This window comes from Scardinius erythrophthalmus (assembly GCF_964197995.2).
Source record: "Scardinius erythrophthalmus genome assembly, chromosome: 4".
NCBI classification, from domain to species: Eukaryota; Metazoa; Chordata; class Actinopteri; order Cypriniformes; family Leuciscidae; genus Scardinius; species Scardinius erythrophthalmus.
The window spans coordinates 9,724,363-9,745,089 of record NC_138224.1 but is presented as its reverse complement, the minus strand read 5'-3'; the positions used below and the strand labels follow the sequence as shown (position 1 = coordinate 9,745,089).

Genomic DNA, 20,727 nt, shown 5'->3' with positions numbered 1-20,727 from the left:
CAAAACATTAAGACAAGCTTGAGCTAAAGACTCTGGCTGTGAAGAAAACTACAATCATAAACTTTATCCATAATTTTAATAACCCACTGGTTTTACTGTGTTTACTGTTGGAACCTACTGAGTCAAAGTTCTTACCTTGGCAGTGTGGCAGTACAAAAACACTCAGACAAAATTAGATTCATTTATGCCACAGCAGTAAACAAGGTGCTTTTTTTCTGCCAGATACATTTGCTTTTCTAAGGATTTGGGAAGTAATTTAAAGCCTAAAAGTTTTAGAATTATGGAGTTAATTGCACCGGCTATGTTTACACAGTCAGTGTTTGGGGGTTGGCAACCATATTTACATTGCACCAATATTAAAATTCTGGCTAATACCGAGAAGCCGATTTTCATATATTGACTGATAACCGATAAATCAGTGATAATAAAATTAAATCTGCTTCACAAGCAGTCTCGTTTTTAAGACCAAGGTGAGGGTTGCTTAGCAGGGTAGTCCTATCTTTTCCCCCATGGCCTGGACTTTTCCGTGTTCTTGACCCAAATCAGTCATATTGCATGGTAAACATTCCCGTCAGTGCTTTCCTGGCTCCCTGGGTTGTATCTGCAGGCTTAAAGCAGGCAAACTGCAGCTTGTTTTCTCACCGATATAATTACTGTCACCACAAAATAAGACCGCGTATGCACCAGGCTGTTTACATCACTCAGGAGAACACAAGATGCAGGGTGCCGAGCCCAGAGGCTCTGGGTCACGGCCAGAATCCGATCGGGAAGGTTAAGAATTGATGAAGATCGCCAAACAGAACCGGAGGCTAACGTCTGTGTCTCTCCAGTGTGGTCTGCTGGGTTTGTTTTGTAATCAGTTTTAAAACTCTGCCTGGTGTCTCTGATTTGTCAGTCCTGGAGAAAGTGGGCCACCGTCTCCCACAGCCTCTGCTGGAGCTGTCACTGCTACAGCAGTGAGCATCAAACTATCAAAGCGCAGCGAGGCACTGAAATGTCCTCCAAAGTTGCAGAGTGACATTTGTGGACATTCGGATGATAGGTGATGCATTAATGTTCTACGTTTAGGGATGTTTGATATGAAAGCTTTCTGGTTTTGACAAGTAGTTAAAAAAAATGACAGATTTTATTTTGTTCAACAAATTAAGCCCTGAGAAATATTCTGTGCATGCACTGTGAACTTGATGCACATACATTGGTAATGGTAAATTGGAAAGCTTTTTGTGCTCATAGAAATTTCTTGAAATTGTTTCCTCTTCGTTTTCCTCCATCTCTGTATTTTATGTCGTTTTTTACCCCCTCCTTTTTCCTCTCTCACACTCACTTATTCATATCAAATGGAGTGGAGTAGGTCGACCTGTCAAACGAGCTCAACCCCCTGCAATAATTAAACCGAGTGTTGCTTGCCTGTGGCAGAACTTGCCAGAACCCGCTTGGATGGTGGAAAACCGAGAGGGAAATGAATGTGCTGTGGCACAGAGGAAATAGACCGAATGAGGGAGCATTTCAGATGGGGAAACACACTCGGCTCAGTTGAACTAACTGTACATTCGCCTCCCTTCAACTCTGAATGTTCCTCTGCTGTTAGAAGTGTCTGGATGTTCTGTATTCTATCGTCTTCCCTGTTTCCAAAGAAAGAAAGAAAATAATTCATGCAGAGGTCTGGGTTTCGGTTCTAATTTGGGTTTATAATGAAGATGTTTAACTATCAAGTCATTTCTTTTCATATTTGAATCTTAATTTAGCACTGCTTTCATCTCATAAGCAGCAGGGAGTAAAACAAACACGGGTAGAAAATGCAATTTTCAAGTGAAGACTTTTAACCTGCCAGTTGTATACTTTTTTTGGTCGTTTTTTGATTTCGTGTAAATGTGTCTAGGACCGTTCCACCCCAAAGGTGTTTCGGTTTGACTTTCTCTAAGCTGTCGACTAGGGCATGATGAAACCTGTGGCTATGACACCCTATCTAGAAGCCAGTGACTTCAAGGACATTTTTTCTGCCAGACAAATTGGAGTAAATGTCAGCTGAGAAACAGTAATAGCTGCCTAAAGGTTAGGCTAATTTCCACATGTTCCGGCATGTTTTATGGTATTTTCAGAGGCTTTTGGACCACACCTATGCGTTAATTCCAAGTCATATGTATGGGATTAAGGTTAAAGCCGTGTAGTGTCGTCAAGGTTCATTATGTAATGTTATGGTTCATTTCCTAATTGTAGAGCAGCAAGACCGTGAGAAAATCAACAAAGGAGCATTCCATTCCTGCATTACACCTCTCATCTTAAGTCAGTAGGTGCGTTCGAAATGGCATACATAATAATGTACATTTTAGTATGAACAAGCTTCACAACCATTAAAAAGTATGTTCTATATACTCTAGTATCAATGTGTGTAGTATTAATTAAATTATCATGTGACTTGTGGCGTCAGTTGCGTCAGTCCTTTGCCATTTATAACTCCCCTCTTGTGGCCTCATGGGATAGTAAAATGACCAGGAGATGTGCACTCCGGAATCTTTGAAGAAGTAGTAAGTCATCCCGGTATTTTTCACGTTGTTTTATGAGTACTGTGAATTTGGATATAATCATTCCACACACTGTTTTCCGCCAACTATATAGAATGGAAGTAGGCATATTGGGACGCAGGGAATATGTTGTTTTAATATGCTACTTACCAGTGCTAACTGTTCCTCAGACACTTGACATATCTGTCTGTGTGTTTCTATTTTAAGTCTGTAGGTGGAATGTAAATGTTTTCTCATTGACTGCATACATTAAGCCCTTAGTATGAGTGGATGACAATATGAGTGTGTGTGTGTCTTAGCTTCATGCCGTCGGTTTGAAGACAAGTGGGCTCTAAATGTGAAAATAACCAAGTTTTTGGCCTCGCATTTGTAGAGCTGCTCTTCCGTGTTCTGCAGACATATGGCTACCATCTGCTTGGGCCTGGCCGCATCAAGGTACACATGCTGGGCCCCAAGCAGGGGCCTCTGGGTCATGTTAACCCCTAAGATGGACCATCTCACCAGCAGGATGAACAGAATCTCAATTTGAGCACAGAATATCTTGTGTGGAAATACACCTCAGCTGGTTTGAGTATGTCACAGCCTTTTGATAGTACTTGTTCTAGTTATTTTAATGTAGACAGCTTCAGTTTCACACAAAATATACATTTGAAGTTTGTTTTGGCCTGGTCAGGATTGAGAAATATTGAGAATTAAATCAAACACCCAGGAGAGAGCAGACTAGCTTTTATGAAAGACATAAAAGCCTTTGTTTTATCATATTTCTCCTATGTCTTTTTTGTCTCACGCAACTCTCTGTCACGTCTACCTTTTTTTTTTTTTTTACCACTCTCTCATTTCCCTGTCATCATCTATCTCTGTTTTTCCTTCTGTCCCTGTAAAGCAGATAAGAAGCATGTGAAGAGAGTTAGGGTTTTGAATAGGTCACTGAATCTGGCTTCGCCATTGGCTTTGAAATTTCTGCCTCCTCCCAACAGTGACTGACTGACGCTGAGGCCTGCGGGCCAAAGAGCATTTACGTCATCACCCCAAACCGACCACATTTTACATGCACTTTGCTGCTTGTTGCCCACACGATGTTAATTAGCTGGACAATCTTACATCAGCACAAAACATCTGTTTATACAAGCTTCCTCAAACACATTTACTTGTAATAGAAATAAAAATTACATAAATGTATAATATTACATATTATGTAAAGAATATGTGGCCAACAAAAAGTTGCTGTTTGGATTTAAATTGGCAAATGCTTAAAGGGATAGTTCGGCCAGAAATGATATTTAACCCATGATTTACTCACCCTCAAGCCGTTCGAGATGTATATGTCAATTTTTTTTCAGACGAACACATTTTCAGTTATTTTAGAAAATGTCTTAGATCTTTCAGTGGTTATAATGTGAAGTTATGGGGTCCACCTCCTTCAAGTCAGGCCCGGTTCTAGAACCAAATCACTGAGGGTGCTTCTGAATATAGTGAGGGTGCTGCTTACATAATCGTAGGAAATAGCTCAGTCATCAGTCTGAAACATAGTATCTCAAAATTGGGGATGTTGTATACAACAATACTACTGTAATTGCTGTTATGTTAAACAGTATACGATCTGGCAGTAATTTATAGAATAGCATGTAAACAAGCAACAATCTTCACTTTGCAAAACATTAAAACATTCCACACATACCCTACCTACACTATGGTGATACCCTGGTTGTAATCGGCTTCTACTTCAATTGAACACTCCTAGAATGGCCAAAAGCCACTGCCTTACACACGTCTCTCTCCATGACGGTGAGAGACACATTTTTACATAACAAGGCAGAAAATGTACCAAGAACATCCAACCTAACTTGAACATAAACACACGTAACTTTACTAACACAAACCCCAACCATATTGCTGTAATAACGCATAAATCAACTCCCAACAAACAATTACCCATAATGCACTAGCGCTGACTGCCGGGTCTGTACAATATGACAACCATGACAACACATCAACACCCAATCAGTCATTCATTGTTAGCGTTATGCATAAACATATTGATAAAGCACTGCTGCAGTAACGTTAATTGCTGCTATATTCTTTATGACAACTCCAATAACAACGACAAGCAGTTCAAAACAATTGACAGCAAAATACCAAGAAGCTGCGCTAGCTTAACGTTACACAACACACATAACGTTACACAAAATACTTATTGAGCATGCTACAATTATTAATAATAATACTTACAGGTTGTAATTCGGAGGAGGAGGAAGAAGCTAATCCAAATATATTCAGTACTGTAACCTTCCTTCAAACGGCTTGCTTAAGCCATTTTCTTATGTCCATGATGATTAAAAATGGACACTTATTTTTACGTTACCTAAAGCCCCGTCTCAGAAAGTCAGCTAACAAAATTTCTGAGCGGGAAGCACGCACGCAAGCAAAGTGGGCAATTAAAGAGACAGCTTCACCTTTTGCGTATCGTGATCACGAAAGGACAACTACAATGCATTAAACATGAAAGCATAACGAAATAATTTATTTAATATATATATATGTTTAATTTTATTAATTTATTTATTTTGTGTAGGCTATCCTATTATAGGCAAGAGTGTGAAATCCGTCTGTGTTTTATTTTCGGCAAAATCTCGTTTAGGCTATGTGTGCTATTAATAATTTTTCATCTGAGGGTGCTTTCACTTTTATTTGAGGGTGCTTAGCACCCTCAAGCACCCCCGTAGAACCGGGCCTGCTTCAAGTCCCAAAAATGTGCATGCATCCTTCACAAAAGTAATCCATCCGGTTCCAGGGGGATAAACGAAGGCCTTCTGAGGGTAATCCGTGCGGTTTTGTCAGAAAAATATACATATTTAAACCTTTATAAACAAAAATAACTGGCTTCCGGTAGCGACACGCGTTCACGGAGATGGATGCCGCCGTATGACGTAGGACGTAGCGCAGGAAGCGTTGTGACGTAGAACGAACGTAGAGTTTTGTTTTGTTTTCATTTCGTAAACAAGACACATCATGGCGATATTCCAGGATGACATGACTTGGCACCTCTGAGTCCAGGCCTTAAAGGTCCCGTTCTATGCCCCTTTTCACAAGATGTAAAATAAGTCTCTGATGTCCCCAGAGTGTGTATGTGAAGTTTGAGCTCAAAATACCCTACAGATCATTTTTTACAGCATGTTTAAATTGACATTTTTTGGGGCTCAGAAAAACGAGCCGTTTCAGTGTGTCCCCTTTAAATGCAAATGAGGTGCTGCTGGACGACACAGGGGGCGGAGCTTCATGAGCTCGTGCTCAGTCTGTCAGGAAAAATTCATCTCACGGAATGATGATAATATCAGAAACTCTCAGTAACGGCGTTCATTTCGAGTCGGACAATAATGCCTACAGAGTCAGATTGCTGTATAGAGATGAAACAGGTATGGTTTAGTAGTTTAATTACGGTTATTATAACGTATTTGTCATCTGCTTGTAGGCTATGTATCCATTATTTATTAATAGCCTACAAGTCTGCTGTCTGAATGATGATCAAACATATACTGATGAGTATAATAAAGTTTATTGTACATCACACAAAAGATGAAGCGTCAGTTTTACTTCAGAAAATCACCGTAAGAGCTGAGTAAACACAGTAGCCTAAGTTATAAGAAGTGCGCAAGTAGCCAGTAGAGTTGAGGGAGCATTCCTGTGGGCGGAGGTTAGTCAAGAAACGGTTCTGGTGATGTCACTAATGCAGGATGTAGAGGGGTGTAGTCCAATCGAGCCGTTTTTTGTAGTCAACTTCTGTTAAATAAAATATCTCGCTTGGCATTGAACTTTGAGCTTTATAATTTTACAGATATTATTTATGCTCTAACAGCAACATTACACACTAACTAAAGTTTGAAACATGGAATCGCATGCAACGGGACCTTTAAATTCATTGAAAGTCTTTGGGATTTGCTGGAGGAGACTTTACAGACTGCTTGACTCTTGCATTGTCAATACAAGATCTTGACCTAAAATTGATGCACCTCTTGATGAAAATAAATGTTTTGATATTATTTCCAATTCATGTGTGAAAATGATTCTTCATGCTCCCTTCACAACCATTCTTTCACAATTTGAGCCTGATGAATCTTGACATTGTCATCCTGGAATATGGACATGATGTGTCTTCCTACATGTTTTTTTAAGAAATGAAAAGCTACATATATAACAGATAACAATCTGCAAACATGATAATCACTGCAATAATGATCCAATCATGGCGAGACGACATCTCCTTCTCCACTGGAAATCTACAAAAGCCCCTTCCAGCGCTCAATGGCTAAGGGAAGTTGTTTTTCCAGAAATTAGAAAAGATTAAATATTCTCTGAGAGGTGATTCCAACCAGTTTTACAGTAAATGGCAGCTCTTTTTAACTTTCTTTAAATCTCTTCTTTCTTTACCCCCTGGTTGATGGAACACCCCCCCCCCCCGATTATTACTTATCTTTTATTGGTTTTATTTATTTATTTATTTGTATGGTTTCAACAAGTGGTTTGATCAGTGATGCCAAGTCTGTGGTTTTCCTGTGGAATTGGGCTACTTTTAAGTTGTTGCCATGGGTTGATTTTTTTTTCCACGGGTTGATTCCCTCAAGGAAATTCAAATTCAGCAGGGAATTCGCCACCCTACCGACCACAAGCTGACCTGTAAAACCTGCTTTTGATGTGGTGGGTCACTGAGGGCTAAAGACCAGTCAGGTGTATATTGTACAAATGTAGTATGTTATAAGTCCTCAGATATTTCATATATTTATTGATTTGTTGTTTTTGACTCCATGGGTTCTGCCTGTTGTCCTCTGCCATGATGAGTCAGTCCAGGCGCAGGGAGCACAGATGGGGAGCAGGAGCGTGCTGCAAAGCAGCGTGTCAATTTCTTTTGATCCCATTATATGATGTGAACAGTGTTAATTATTTGGAGAGTGCTGGTATGTTGGGGTTATTTGTAACATTTGTGAAATAATCTTTGCAGTTGACTGAAGACCTTTAGCTGTGACTAATGTGAATGTTTTTTGTGTTTATGGACTGACTGCAGTGAAGTGTTGGGGAGCAAGTAACTAAAAGCATGATGCTACCAAGTAGACTGTATTCTTTGCAAACAGTAACTTTTCCAGTAATTAGTTACTTTTTTGAGTTGTGGTGGTGTGATAAAGACATTTTTTTTGTGTCAAATTTACAACCAAATTCAAATTAACTTTCCTAGATTGTCCTTTCTCTTTCCCTTATATTGAAGTCAAGTCAAGTCAAGTTTATTTATATAGCGCTTTTCACAATACAGATTGTATCAAAGCAGCTTCACAGTATTAAATTAAAATAATACATCAATGTTTGATATGTTTATATTGGGATGTGAGATTCATTTTTGTGAGCTTAATTTGTTCTTTCGAACGTTTCAGTTAAATGAACCGGTGTCGTGCAAGATCCTTTCCCTCGCATAATCCTGTCCCTCTTTTATGATTGATTGGAAAAAATAGTGCATTATTGTGATCTCTAATCAAAAGAGCTTTTCTTTAATAAGCTGTTTGCTTGCTGGTGGAAGGCCAAGTCTGAAAACTGAAAACGAAAAGGAAGTTTGTTTTGACTATTTATATTTTCTGTAACATAACGGGATTTGTAATTTAAAAAGACATTAGAATAAATTCATGATTTTCAAGACTAAATATGTGGTTTTCTGGCATTTCTAATCAGTCATAGAATAGAAGACCCCTAAAAGGTTGAGGTGGTCCAAATAGGGATAGTGTGTTTTACAACTCCATTTTTATTATTTAATAAATAAATGGCATGAATTAAATGTTCAAATTATGCTGTCACCTGATAAGTACTACTCTGATCGTAAAAATAAATATAATTTGGCAATAACATGTTGAAAGACGTTCACTTCTTAAATGGCTTCATTGTATTGTAGGTAACTGCTTTTTCAAATGAGTAGACTGACTGTAGAACTATACATTACTTGTAGCTTGGGAAGCTACAGTTTCTAGGCAACACCACCGCACACATGCTTATTGTGGTGGCAAAGTGACGTTTCCTTGTGACTTCCATTGGCAGAGACAGAGACTAAGCACAAACCACTTGGGTTTTCAGCTTGAGTAGCAAAAAGCTCTGTAACCTGGTAAAACATTTCTGCATGTGGGAAATAAACTCCTATCAAAACCTATGCCCACAAGTGAGCCATTAATGGGTTAATGTGGAAATGGAATTGAAACACTTCCCCAGCAGAATGAAATGTCATCCACTGATAGAACTCTTGGCCAGAATCTCTGCGGTTTGGAAATTCAGTGTCCTTTTCCTAAAAGTAATCTCACCTGTCAATCATCATTCACATAGAGGCTGTGTCCGGGTCAATGTCGCTCAATCTTCTTACAGTCCCAGCATGCTTTGCACACAATCTGAAGGCAAACAATCTTTTATGAACATTAATGTATCTATAAAAAATTATGAAAAGGGGATGATGTGCTTTGTAATAGTTTCTTCTCCCATACAGCAATATAAATATTTTTTGAAGATATTTGTAAATATATAGAAAAAAAAATAACTGCTAATATATTTATTTTTTATAAGTTTTAGTTCCTTATTTCCAATTTTTTTTGACATTTGTATATTTAAATATATACATATATTTGATATAATAAATACATTTTAAGATATGAAAATAACTTTCTTGAAGTACTTTTTGTAATTTGACAATTCAAATGAAATATATAGGTCTGAAGGCCACACTTTGAAATATATTTGAAATCTATTTTGGCCAGAAAAACAAAGAAGCTAAAATCTCCCTTTGCTATTTCACTTTTTGCTTTAAGAAAATTTTAAGGCTTGATTGTTTATTAGTTCAAAATACATTGAACTTTGGATCTTCAGCACCAGATGTTTCAGTTTTGCATTAAAAATGTATATTAATTGAGCTCTACTGAGACAGTACCAGTCAGTAGCATGGCCCTCATTAAAATCTTTCAATGTCCCTTGTTGATCATATTGCTTCAAGCTGATGTAAAATGTCAAAATGGGAAAATGTTTGCTGGTAACTGCCGCAGCTGTGAAGCAGTGTGTGTTATGACGAAGGGGGCATTCACCTCGGTTGTCATGGTGAAGGAGAATTCGGACCGCTTGTCGGGTGTTTTAATGATTTAGCACTCAAGGCATAACACTGCCTGTCTCCACATTTGAACTCTGATTGTACATAATGATATTTATTCAGCATTTTCGATGCCTAATGGACATTGAAATGAATTGCAGCAGCTGCCTTTATTATATGATCCATATTGTTTTAACATATTTGTGTGTTCCTAAGTAAAATTAAAGGGTTTTCTTCTAATGTGAGATGAGCCACCCCAGTTTATACACAATATTTATGCAAGTCAAAAGAGAAGCACCATATGACCCACTTTCTGCAAGAATTGACCAGAGACAGATAATGTGAAATGTTTAGTGGCTGGTGACCAAGTGTGCTTCCCTAGGAAGACTTATTATCCACCAAAAAACGCTACGGCATTTGATTCTGATGTCTTTAAGAGCCTTTTTAAATTTTCATATCTACGTTTGTGCAGAGTTAATGTAACCATGAGCTACAGATGACTTCAATAGTTCATAATTGTAACCTAGACATATTTTAAAAAGCTAACATTTGACTTTATCATAGACCTAACTATTAATGAAAACTAAATAGATTGTAGAACATTAGTAGAACTCTATCTACCACCATTTACAGTGAATTTGGCCTCAAACTTTGATACACACTTTGTGTTGTCCTTTTTTTGTTTACCCGTCATGTTTTAAATGGTTTAACAAATGGAAATGATCAAATCCAGAGAATTGGAACGCCTGTTTCTCAGGCCGGTATGCATCAATCTCCCTCATCAGGGGTTAAGACAATTTTACTGGTGCTCAGAAAAGTTTTACATGCATACGTTCGAAAACACCCACATTTTTATTGCCTACTGTAAGTTCTGTAACTTTTCAGATGTTTTTACATGCAGTAATGCATGACTCAGAGGGAAATATCAAGCTGTCATGTCGAATGGCAAAAATAGACAAGCTCTGAATATTTTAAAACTCAGACATTATTAACTCAAGCGCTGTTGCAAACGAGATCCACTTATCTGTATATCTGCATGCAGCTTTTTTCTAACGCTACGGCAAACGCACCCTCATTTTGGGAGGTACCCCCAAAATTTCAGTTTTTTGTCACTGCACATTCTGTATGCACTCACCTCCAAATCCAGCACATCCCCACCCCACCGCCCCTGTCTCTCTTTCCACCAATCACACGGCTGCTGGGCAGCTCTGCCCTGTTGCTATGGAGACTTGGCTGTTAATATTCTGTACGAGTCTCGCTCTGATAAGAGACCAGCCGCGCACCGTAGAGAAATCGATGGGACTTTCCTCCAGCAAATGTACAGCGCTGCAGCAAGGGAGAAAAAAAGAGAAATTGAAAGCGAGCTAAAGAGTTTTGTTGTCTTTTTTGTAACAGGACTGGTTCCCTTGCCGGGTCGCGATTGAAGCGTCCCCCCAGTAGGATACTTTAATTTAGTTAGTGGAACAAAGCTACTCTGAGCCCCTTTGAATTTTAGAACAATCTTATTGTTCTGTCAGATTTCAATTTTATATTCTGCAAAGTTTGATTGTCTATTGTGGAATTAATCTGTATTCCTGATATTCGGTGACTCCATTAACAAAGTTCCCTAATACCTTATCACTTCAACAGCTGCAGGAAATCAAAACAAAGTGTTCAAGTGTGCACTCAGGAGGAGAAGTGTGTTTCTGTCACAGGAAAAGAATGGGACATATTGATTGTAGATCTAATCATTCAGTGAAGAGCTGAAAGGGGATTTCAGGCAATCTTGAATATACCACATTTGCTCGTTCCTGCCAGAACCGTCGGTTACAGGCAAGCCAAGAAAAGGGAACAATCTGTTGTTGTGCAAAAACTGTGGAAAAACTGAATTGGCTGGAGTGCGCATATGCAAATCTAACGTATACCCGCCTCCGCCCCGTTTGTAAAAGACAAATACAGTGTGGTCCAAAAGTATAAAACTGCATTGAAAGTTTGGCATTCAGAATTTAATTTTAAACTGATAATATGAAGATTTTCACCAAATTAAAATAAAGAAACATTATGAGCTCAAATGAAAAAGAGATATTTCAGAGTTTGCACAAAAAGTAGATTTTGATCATGTGAACTTCTTTGTACAGATGGTCAGATGTTCTTCCACTGAAGCTCCAGATGCTCTTTGGATAATTTCAAATCATGCTGGAGAACACGGTCATCCGATTGTACACAAACTTGTGGAGTTCATGCAGCTCAAATGCTGCTGTCAGTAATGCTAAAGAGATGCACATCAAATACTAAGACATTCATAATAATGTTTACTCAATTTAAAAGAGAAGCATTTTCACAGTGGTCTCACAGACTGTTTATTGTACTCAACGCTGTAACCAGGGTTTGCGAATTAGTGCGGTATAGGGTGGGATTTTAAGAATTGTGCTATAATAACACCTACAAATGCAACTCATTATATAAACTTTAAAAGAGACAGACATATAGATGTTTGTGAAAGGTTTTATTTAATAAGATGATGTTTTACACTTTACAGACATGTACACTCTCTCTGTTCTGTCTGTTTTGGGGATGGACATTGTTAAATTAGACCTTATTTATTGCATCACAATTTGTTAATACTTTACTATAGGCTAGGTAAGTTTATTATTTGTTTATTATTCATGCAACGATACTTATCACTGTAATAGCTTTCATTAATAAGCATTGCTAATTCTTGCTCTTATTAATGTTTTTAGCATGACTTAGTGAAAGGTTAATTACTAAACTGAATTAAATAGCATAGCCTTCTTCATGGCCAGTGTTTGCATATTTGGCATATTGCATAATATAACCTACTTGCTCTACAGATCAGGGGTGCGTTTCCCAAAGCCAACTGTGGTCGCAAGTTTCGTCGTTACCAATAGAGTTCAATGGCCAATCGTGATCATCCTTTGGGAAATGCACCCCTGTGTAGTAGTGTTATTATGCTACTGTTTTTGATAGTGTTGATTCAGGTACTATCATGATGATCATTACGCTTGTCTTACTGAATGTGGTATCCTGTCAGCAATAACTTGCTCATGATGTCTAAGGGCCACAGATTTCAGCATTAGACTGGCATTGCAGTGTTGCAATAATAAGTTGTTGGAATAAGTTGTATTTTGGAAATAACATAAAGATTTCACTAACCCTAACCCGCAACTTCCCATTTCATTAACTTCCTAAAGTGTAGCATTAAATGAAAAAAAAAGTCCAAAGACGATTATAATAACTGGATCTGGAGACTGCACCCTCACTCACAACCCTCTCGCAAGCCCCGTTCACTCTGCCAGCGTCTCACAGTGACATATCGCTCTCCACAATTTTCACAAACTTATTGTACATGCAGACATTCATAGGAGGAGTTTTAAATGGCTAGTTGTTATTCAGAGAACTTCAAATTTTATTTTTGAGTATGAACAATTTACAGAGGTCTGGACCGCAGTCTGGACCTTTGTACTCAAAGACATAGGCTTAATGTCTTATCTATTTTGAGTATTTTCAGTCTAATGCAGCTTGAAACCAGCATCAACATATGGATAATCCATTTGGCATTCAACTAATATAATTTACCTGCACTTATATTTTTCATTTTGCTTCCATCTGGCTAGCACATTGTGTTCCTCTCTATTTCTTTATATAGAAAATGAATTGGCTCTTTAAGAAGTGACAGATGTAGCGGCAGAGGGGGATGATGTGATAGTCTGTCGAAGTTCTGGGTTTACGACCAATGTTGAGGCATCCAAGTCATTTTTGGATTTCACTTAAATGCCACTAAAACCAGCAGAGAATTATGTGCCCATAATCATGGCAGTAATATTGCACATAATGACTGGTCCCCAAAGGCATACGTCTTACAGTCATTTAATGAGATTTTAATGTCCATTAAAAGTATTCGCTCATTTACTGACTGATGCTGTAGTTTTATCAGTCAATTGTAATTATTTCTTAATGCAGATGTGCCTGCACAATTCATTTTTTTTAATGAATGATGTGTGTTGTAATCTGAGGTTACACCTAATTTAGATGGTCCTCTTTAGACATTCCACTACTAACTTTGTAACAACACGTCAGCTAACTCTTATTAGAGTATTAGTAGACTGTCTGCTTAAGATCTGCTAACACTTTATTTTGATGCTCCCCCATCAGACACTCTACTGACTATAAGTATCTTTGCAACTATGTCAACTTCTTCTACTAACCAAAACCACACCTAACCCTAATCTAACAGACTTCTAACAGTCTACTAGTCTACTAATACACTAATGAGGGTTAACTGACATGTAGTTGCAAAGTTACATATAGTTACTGTAGTAGAATATCTAAAGTGGACCATCTAAATAAAGTTCAACCTATTCAGATTATCTAAATAGCTGCTGATAAGGGAAATATTTCTAAAAAGCTGTTGACCATGTCCACCATTTTTGCACAGGAAAAACGATATAGTTCATTAAACTTTTGCATTGTGTGATATAATAGCAAGGAATATTGTCACAATGAAACTATCTCTGAACTACGAGCAATGTGATATTCAGGTCAGTGAACAGCTTATAGTCAGAGAAGGTTCTTTGAAAAAACTGAAGATTTGTTGTGCGCTCATACCTCATACATATTCTTTGCAAATGTTTGTTTAGCCGGAAGTTAATAAAATAAAATAATCCTTTAATAAAAACTAAAAAGGATGTGCTCTGTCTTGGCTAACCGAGCACTATGGTTACTAGGACTATGGATGTGCTGTAAAAACAAGGACGTGGGGATTCAGTCTTCAATCAAATTACACCCAAATATCCAAAGATATTTTTTACAGCTCAATCTCTTCAGGTTGAGTATCAGTTTATATGATCAGGTCACAAAATGTGTCTGAAAACAAGCCTGGCCTCTGAACTTATGCAGAGAGGAAGTTTTCAAACTTGTTATGAGATAAAGAACTCTCTGCGTTTCCTTCATTTCCTCAGCTATGACTGAAGTGTCTAGCAGCATTTGTACTGTTTTATTTATGCCAGTCTATAAAACAAAGTTATTGCAAACTTTTCTCGAGTAGATGGTGTTCTTATGACTTCAATGTTGTTCCCCCCATCCCCCACTTCACTGTACAAGTATGGAGAAACTTCCCTAGTTGTTGAAGAATCAGGTTTTTATAAATATCGTGCTAAAGAACATTTAGAGTAAAGTGTTTTGCCACCAGTTGGCCAAGGTCACAATCTTCGAGGGACTGGGCTCTCATTTTTCTCTTCCCACCCCTTCACCTTTTAAGTCACCATATGAAGCGAAGAAAAACACATTGCTGAAAATAAAAATAACCGTTGCTTCCCTCTCAGTAGGGAATACAAGTGCTGGAGAGAGATAATATGGTTGATGCATGGTGGGGCTGCAAAGTTGGACTGACTAGAACGTTCTAACACGCTTTTTCGTGATTTGATCTGATTGTATGAATATTGCAAGGGAATCTTTTAGCGTCTGTAAGGTCATTGAAATGTTGATGTGCTGAGATTATAGAGGAGGAGAGTGAAGAGTTTCAAGACAGGGAATGTTGATTGGGCGGAGAGGTCATAAAATATTGAGGCTTGTTTTTTTCCCACTGGAGTGCATATTTTTGGCTGAAGTGAAAGAGTCATGAGAAGATTTCTAGCGATCAAAAACCTGTCTGTTTCTCCTCCCATATCATTCTGGGAACTGTGATGACAGCTCACATGCATTGCATGTTTTTCAGACTGAGTGCATGTTTTTTTGTGTTTTTGCCTGAGGAAAAAAAAATATTTAAATATACTTTGATTTCAACTCTTAATTTTTTTTTGTCATTTTAACTGTTATTACAGTTAATATATTTCTAATTCACTTTCCCATATAAGTTAAAACTTATATGTGTATATATATAAATATATACACACACATATATATATATTAAAAATATATATATATATATTATTTACAAGAAAAATGTATTTAAGTTTTGTAAGAGTAAAAATGATTTAAAGGGGTGATGAACTGAGAAATCAAATTTTCCTTGAGCTTTTGACATATAAGAGGTCATAATACTATAATAATATCCTGTAAGTTTCAGAACTGAAAACTACCTTGTTAGTCCAATAAAAGCTTTAATAGACATCAGGCTCAGCAAACGACTCGTTTTTCAAAGTGGGGAACAATGACGTCAAAGAGGATAAAACACCGCCTCCACAAAAGAAGATCAACGCCTACTTCAGCACGGCCTGTTTAGCCCCGCCCACCGATTCGCCCAAACATGCTAAATAACATAGGACGACATGATGATTGCTAAACCGGATCGAGCTACTTCCAAGCAATAAACATGCTGTTTACTAAATATTGTGCGTGCCTGTTTGTGGAAGAAGACAGTCTGCATAAGCTTCCTTCGGATTCCAGCATGGTTAAACTTTATTAAATCAGTCAATCACAATTTCCCGACGGATCTGCCAGCAACATGTAAGTAACCATGTGTACTCTAATGCCTGATCTGCGATCAGTGATTTCTGATGTTTAATAATTCAAGTTCAGATATTTCTCTTAAAATCGTTCAATACTGTTTATGCATCAGTGACTAAACGATCAACTTCACATAATTTCTCGTAGTATTATGAAAATAATCTTTTTAAAACTGTTATTAAATTATATATAGAAAGCGATCAAAGAACGATCCCTTTCCATTCGCCCAAGCTGTCAATCAAACAGCACAGCACGAGCCGCGAGAGCTTATCTGGACACTTACCAAACTCGTGATGAAATAATGACACTGTTACACTACACAACGAAGCTCTTACTGTGTATTCACATCGTGTTTGCATTGTGATTTGGTGTAAGCTTTTGTGAGAGTGCAAAAATTGCGTTGCAATGATAAGATCTTTATTCACGCGATCAACAGACTGTCTGTCATCTGCTCAGTGCTCATCATGCTGCAACCTTTCATGCGATGTAATAGATTTAAATATAATGCTTTAAACGATACTTTTCACGATTTGTTAATCTCGATAGCTGTAATAGTAAAAACGTAGTAAAAGTTTTCGAGAGAGTTCATGTAATACTAGCTATTTCATATGCAAGCATGTCAGCCAATCACAGCAGTGGGCGATTGCACCGCAGTCTCACAGCAGACACGCCCATTAAAACGGAGCGTTCAAATCTGAAGCTGAAATCAGGCTTGGAAAAATGGCTTTTATTTATAAATTATGACAATTTTTGATGTAAAAATCATACTAACATTATAAGGGCACCCCAGGTAACATTATATAATAATAAAACAATCCAGTTCATGACCCCTTTAATGCCTTGTAATTTATGGGCTCAAATTACATAATTCTCCATGTGAAGCATCAATAACAATAGTTTCAATATTATTTAAAAAGTTTTTTTATATTATATTATATTTTAGATGATATATTACATATATTTAGATAATGTATTTTTAAAATAGTATATAAAATATAATTGAAATATATTAAAAATCAAAATATGAAGGTATGAGCAAAAGTGATTTATGGGCCAGAAGTCCCAGAATTCCCTGTGTGAACTATCACAGTTGTTTAGATTTTATTTAAAATGAGACATTTTTAGTCCTATATTTGTTTTCAGTTACGTACATTGAATTGTTTTATTTTGCAATTTTTGTTTGTCAGTTGTACCACCTGCTTTATTATCAGAACATTTTACAGTAAAAAGTGATTTTAAAAGCTCAATTAGGTTGATGTATTAACATAATAAAATTAAATGACATAGGAGCACTAAAAAAGTAAAAGAAAAGAGCACGTATCACATACGTATCACGTAAGGTATGTCCTATAACGTGTCCTATATGTGTATGTTAGCATATATAACCCAGCTGTCACAGCTGTAAGGTATTTTTTAGTCAAAACCAGGTCAAGCAATCCCCTGTAACTTTGTGCCGGATCCTGTTTATGGACTACATCATCCTCTCTCACCCTTCACTCAACTGTACAAAAACCCGCAGCAAAATGCTGCAACTACTGTAACTGGCATCATCACGCTGGCTTGTGCGATGTCCTGCGGCTTCATTAGGGACCGTACACATGCAAACATTTGCTCCGCACGCAGTATTTCGGCACTCAACTTAAAAGAAACTTCATCAGACGAGACAATCAACCAAAACAAAGTGTTCCCTCGCTTGAACTCCCTTCAAAATTCCTTAAAAGCATCATGTCACCCATGAACAACATTGTGTCTCTTGACAAAGCATTCAGCTTGTCTCCCATCTGGCGAATATTGCACATCCTCCATTATGCATAAACTCACTAACCACAAAGAGATTTGCAGCAGCCAGAACTCCCAGTGCCAGGTCATTTTAATCACGGTGTTATGAAAACTTCATGAGTTTTTGTGTTTCTTTCCATGTGTTGTTTTGTGCTAACGGCTTCATTCAGTATACAACAGGATACAGGATATTTACCCACCTCTGGGAGACTGACAACACAAATCCCTTTAGATGAAAGTCAAGAGTATAACCTGCTTAAAATAGCTTCCTGGAAGGCTGTTGCGTGCTTGTGTGCAGTGTTGGAGAATGTTACTTTTAAAAGTACCATGTTGAAATATTGTGTTACTTATTATACAAGTAATGCATGTTATATTATTAAGGTTTATTGACATGCACAATAAATTACTTTTGTGTCTTTAAGGTAACTCTAAAGAGAAATCACTTGAACAATAAACAAGTTACTTTACTCATTTGAAATCTGATCAACTAATATGATGTATTATTTCTAAAACTGTTTTTGTGTTTGTGTATGTATCTATTCGTTAAAACAGTTCGTTCTGGTACTCTTATGAGTGAGTCATTGAATCATTCGTTCAGTTTTATCATTCAAAAACATCGAGTCATTTAGGAATGAATCAGAGGACTATCTTGATGAGTGGGTCATTGAATAACCTACTCAACCAAATCATTTAACAACACTGTTTCATTTAGGAACGAAACATTTCTGTCTTAATGAGTCTTAATTATTTACTTAATCAAATAATTAAAATAACGTTGATTCATTAAGGAATGAATCAGGGGTCTCTTTATGAGTGAGTCATTGAACCATTTACTCCAAAGGAACAAAACAAACAGCTTTTATTTATGAGTCATTGAAATATCCATTCAAGAACACCACTCCTGACGTGGTTCTGCTGTGGTGGATCAAATGTAGACATCGTAACTGACAATACTGTGTTTGAAATGTATGTTACTCAATATTAACTTATTGTTTATTGATCTGTTGTATAAAAGCAACATCATGATAACAATATGGCTTAAATATACTGACACACTACAAGGCAAATGGCCATAGGGATGTCTCAAAACCAAATAGTTACAGATATCAGACGTTAATTAAAACCAGTTCAGAAACACAATTTACTGTAGCCCCAATGTGTGAAGCCTTTAACTCAGACAGATAGCTGCTTATCTTTCTTTATTCATCTGTGGCTGAGCTCAATATCCCATCTGTAGTTGCCTATTCTCCAGTTCAAACAAAAGCCTTGGCTGCGGTGCTGTGCAGTAATTTGATTATGGTTATTGAATGAACATTAGACTACCAGGGCTCCAGCCAATACACGCTGCTGAACTCACCTGTGGGCGCATGGTTTGTTGCGATTTGAAAAAGATCCAACACAAAAACAGCGGTTTTAATTGCTTCAGGGGTTGTTTGATTTGCCTCTCAGACAATGATAATGTCATAACACTTAGCTTTCAAAATCTCTTGGTCCCATTGCAGATGTTTTTGTCTGGTTTTGGCTCGTTCACATGTTTATTTATTTTTAATTGTCTGATCTTTGTCCCACAGGTGTACTGAGCCTGCCGGACAGTCTGAACCTGCACCGTGACCAGCAGCGAGCAGGAAAAACCGGAGAGAGCCATACCTACAGCCAGGCTGAACTCCGCACCATTGAACAGTCCCTCCTGGCGACCCGCGTGGGGAGCATTGCAGAGCTCAGTGAGTACTCATGCCTTAAAAATGTGTGTTGATGCATTTTTATTGAAACTGGAAGTTTGGCGTTGGGGTCCTTTATGTTCACAAAGGCTGCAATAGGCCTATATCACGAAAAAATTGAAGACCGGAAGTACGTCTTTTAGTAGGGATACGGCTCTTCCGGTTAGCTCTTTACAATGGCGGAGTCCGATAGATACCGCTGGACCAAATCTCTCCGCAACCTGCCTGAAGTCACATATGACGATGTGGTTCGGATGGTAAATAAACTCTCAAGTGGAAAAGCGTGAAAGCTGAGTTATGGCTGTCTACGTCCTGACGCAGAGCAACCCGGTGCACTACAACAACAGCGTTTCTATGGTACCAGCGAGTTGGACCAATCAGCAGACGTCGCTGCTACGCTTAGGATTGTGGGTAGTGTAGTTTTTTTCCATAAGATCGCGGATAAAACATGTTTTTCTTAAAACAAGGTTGATTTCATACGAACTTATACCTTCTACAGGAGCAAAAACCTTCGTTTCACAACCTCATAGCTCCTGGTCAGTCTACCTCGGATGGTTTAGACATTATGGCTGATAATCTAAATCCTTATGGAGAAATACCGTTGACCGGAAGTTCTGAATCCCTACTCCGCGTTCCGGAAGCAGGAAGTGTGACATAGGCCTATTATTTGATCAAAAATACAGTAAAAACACTGAACAAGAAATATTGGTGTTACAGTTCAAAATCACCATCCTCCCCCTGATTAATTTTTTTAAAGTTAGACATCAACCTTCTTAGTATTCCTCAATTTATTCATTATCAACAATATAACAAAAAAAAAATTACAAAAAATGCGTTTCCAATTTTTTTTTTTTTTAAGTATATAGGGTCGCTAGCGACCCGAGGCATGTAATAGTGTAAATATTTTTTTCTGCACTACAGTAATCGAACCTCTCTGTGCTGATCTTGTAGATCGGTTGTTAGAATTTTACTTTTTAATAAAAATACTAAGTGGTGGAGGAGCTTTTCCATTTAGGATCTTAAATATCAAACAGCCATCAGTGTATTTTGTCAGATTTTTCCAGCTAAGGAGATCATATTTGCCCAAAATATCACAGCGGTGGTTAGCATTGGATTTTGTGTCTAGCACTTTGTAGGCCTGCTTATACAAGGAGAGAATGGGCTTCAA

At 37.6% G+C, this 20,727-nt stretch overlaps 1 protein-coding gene across 2 annotated transcripts in view; it reads left to right on the top strand.

The window, feature by feature from the left end:
- The window catches only part of btbd11a (BTB (POZ) domain containing 11a), a 121,780-nt gene that overhangs the window by 64,450 nt on the left and 36,603 nt on the right, over positions 1–20,727 (top strand). For both annotated transcript variants that reach the window (XM_081363540.1, XM_081363541.1), the window contains exon 2: positions 19,413–19,562. In XM_081363540.1, coding sequence (XP_081219666.1) covers positions 19,413–19,562 — 150 coding nt within the window. The remainder of the gene's footprint in view (positions 1–19,412; positions 19,563–20,727) is intronic.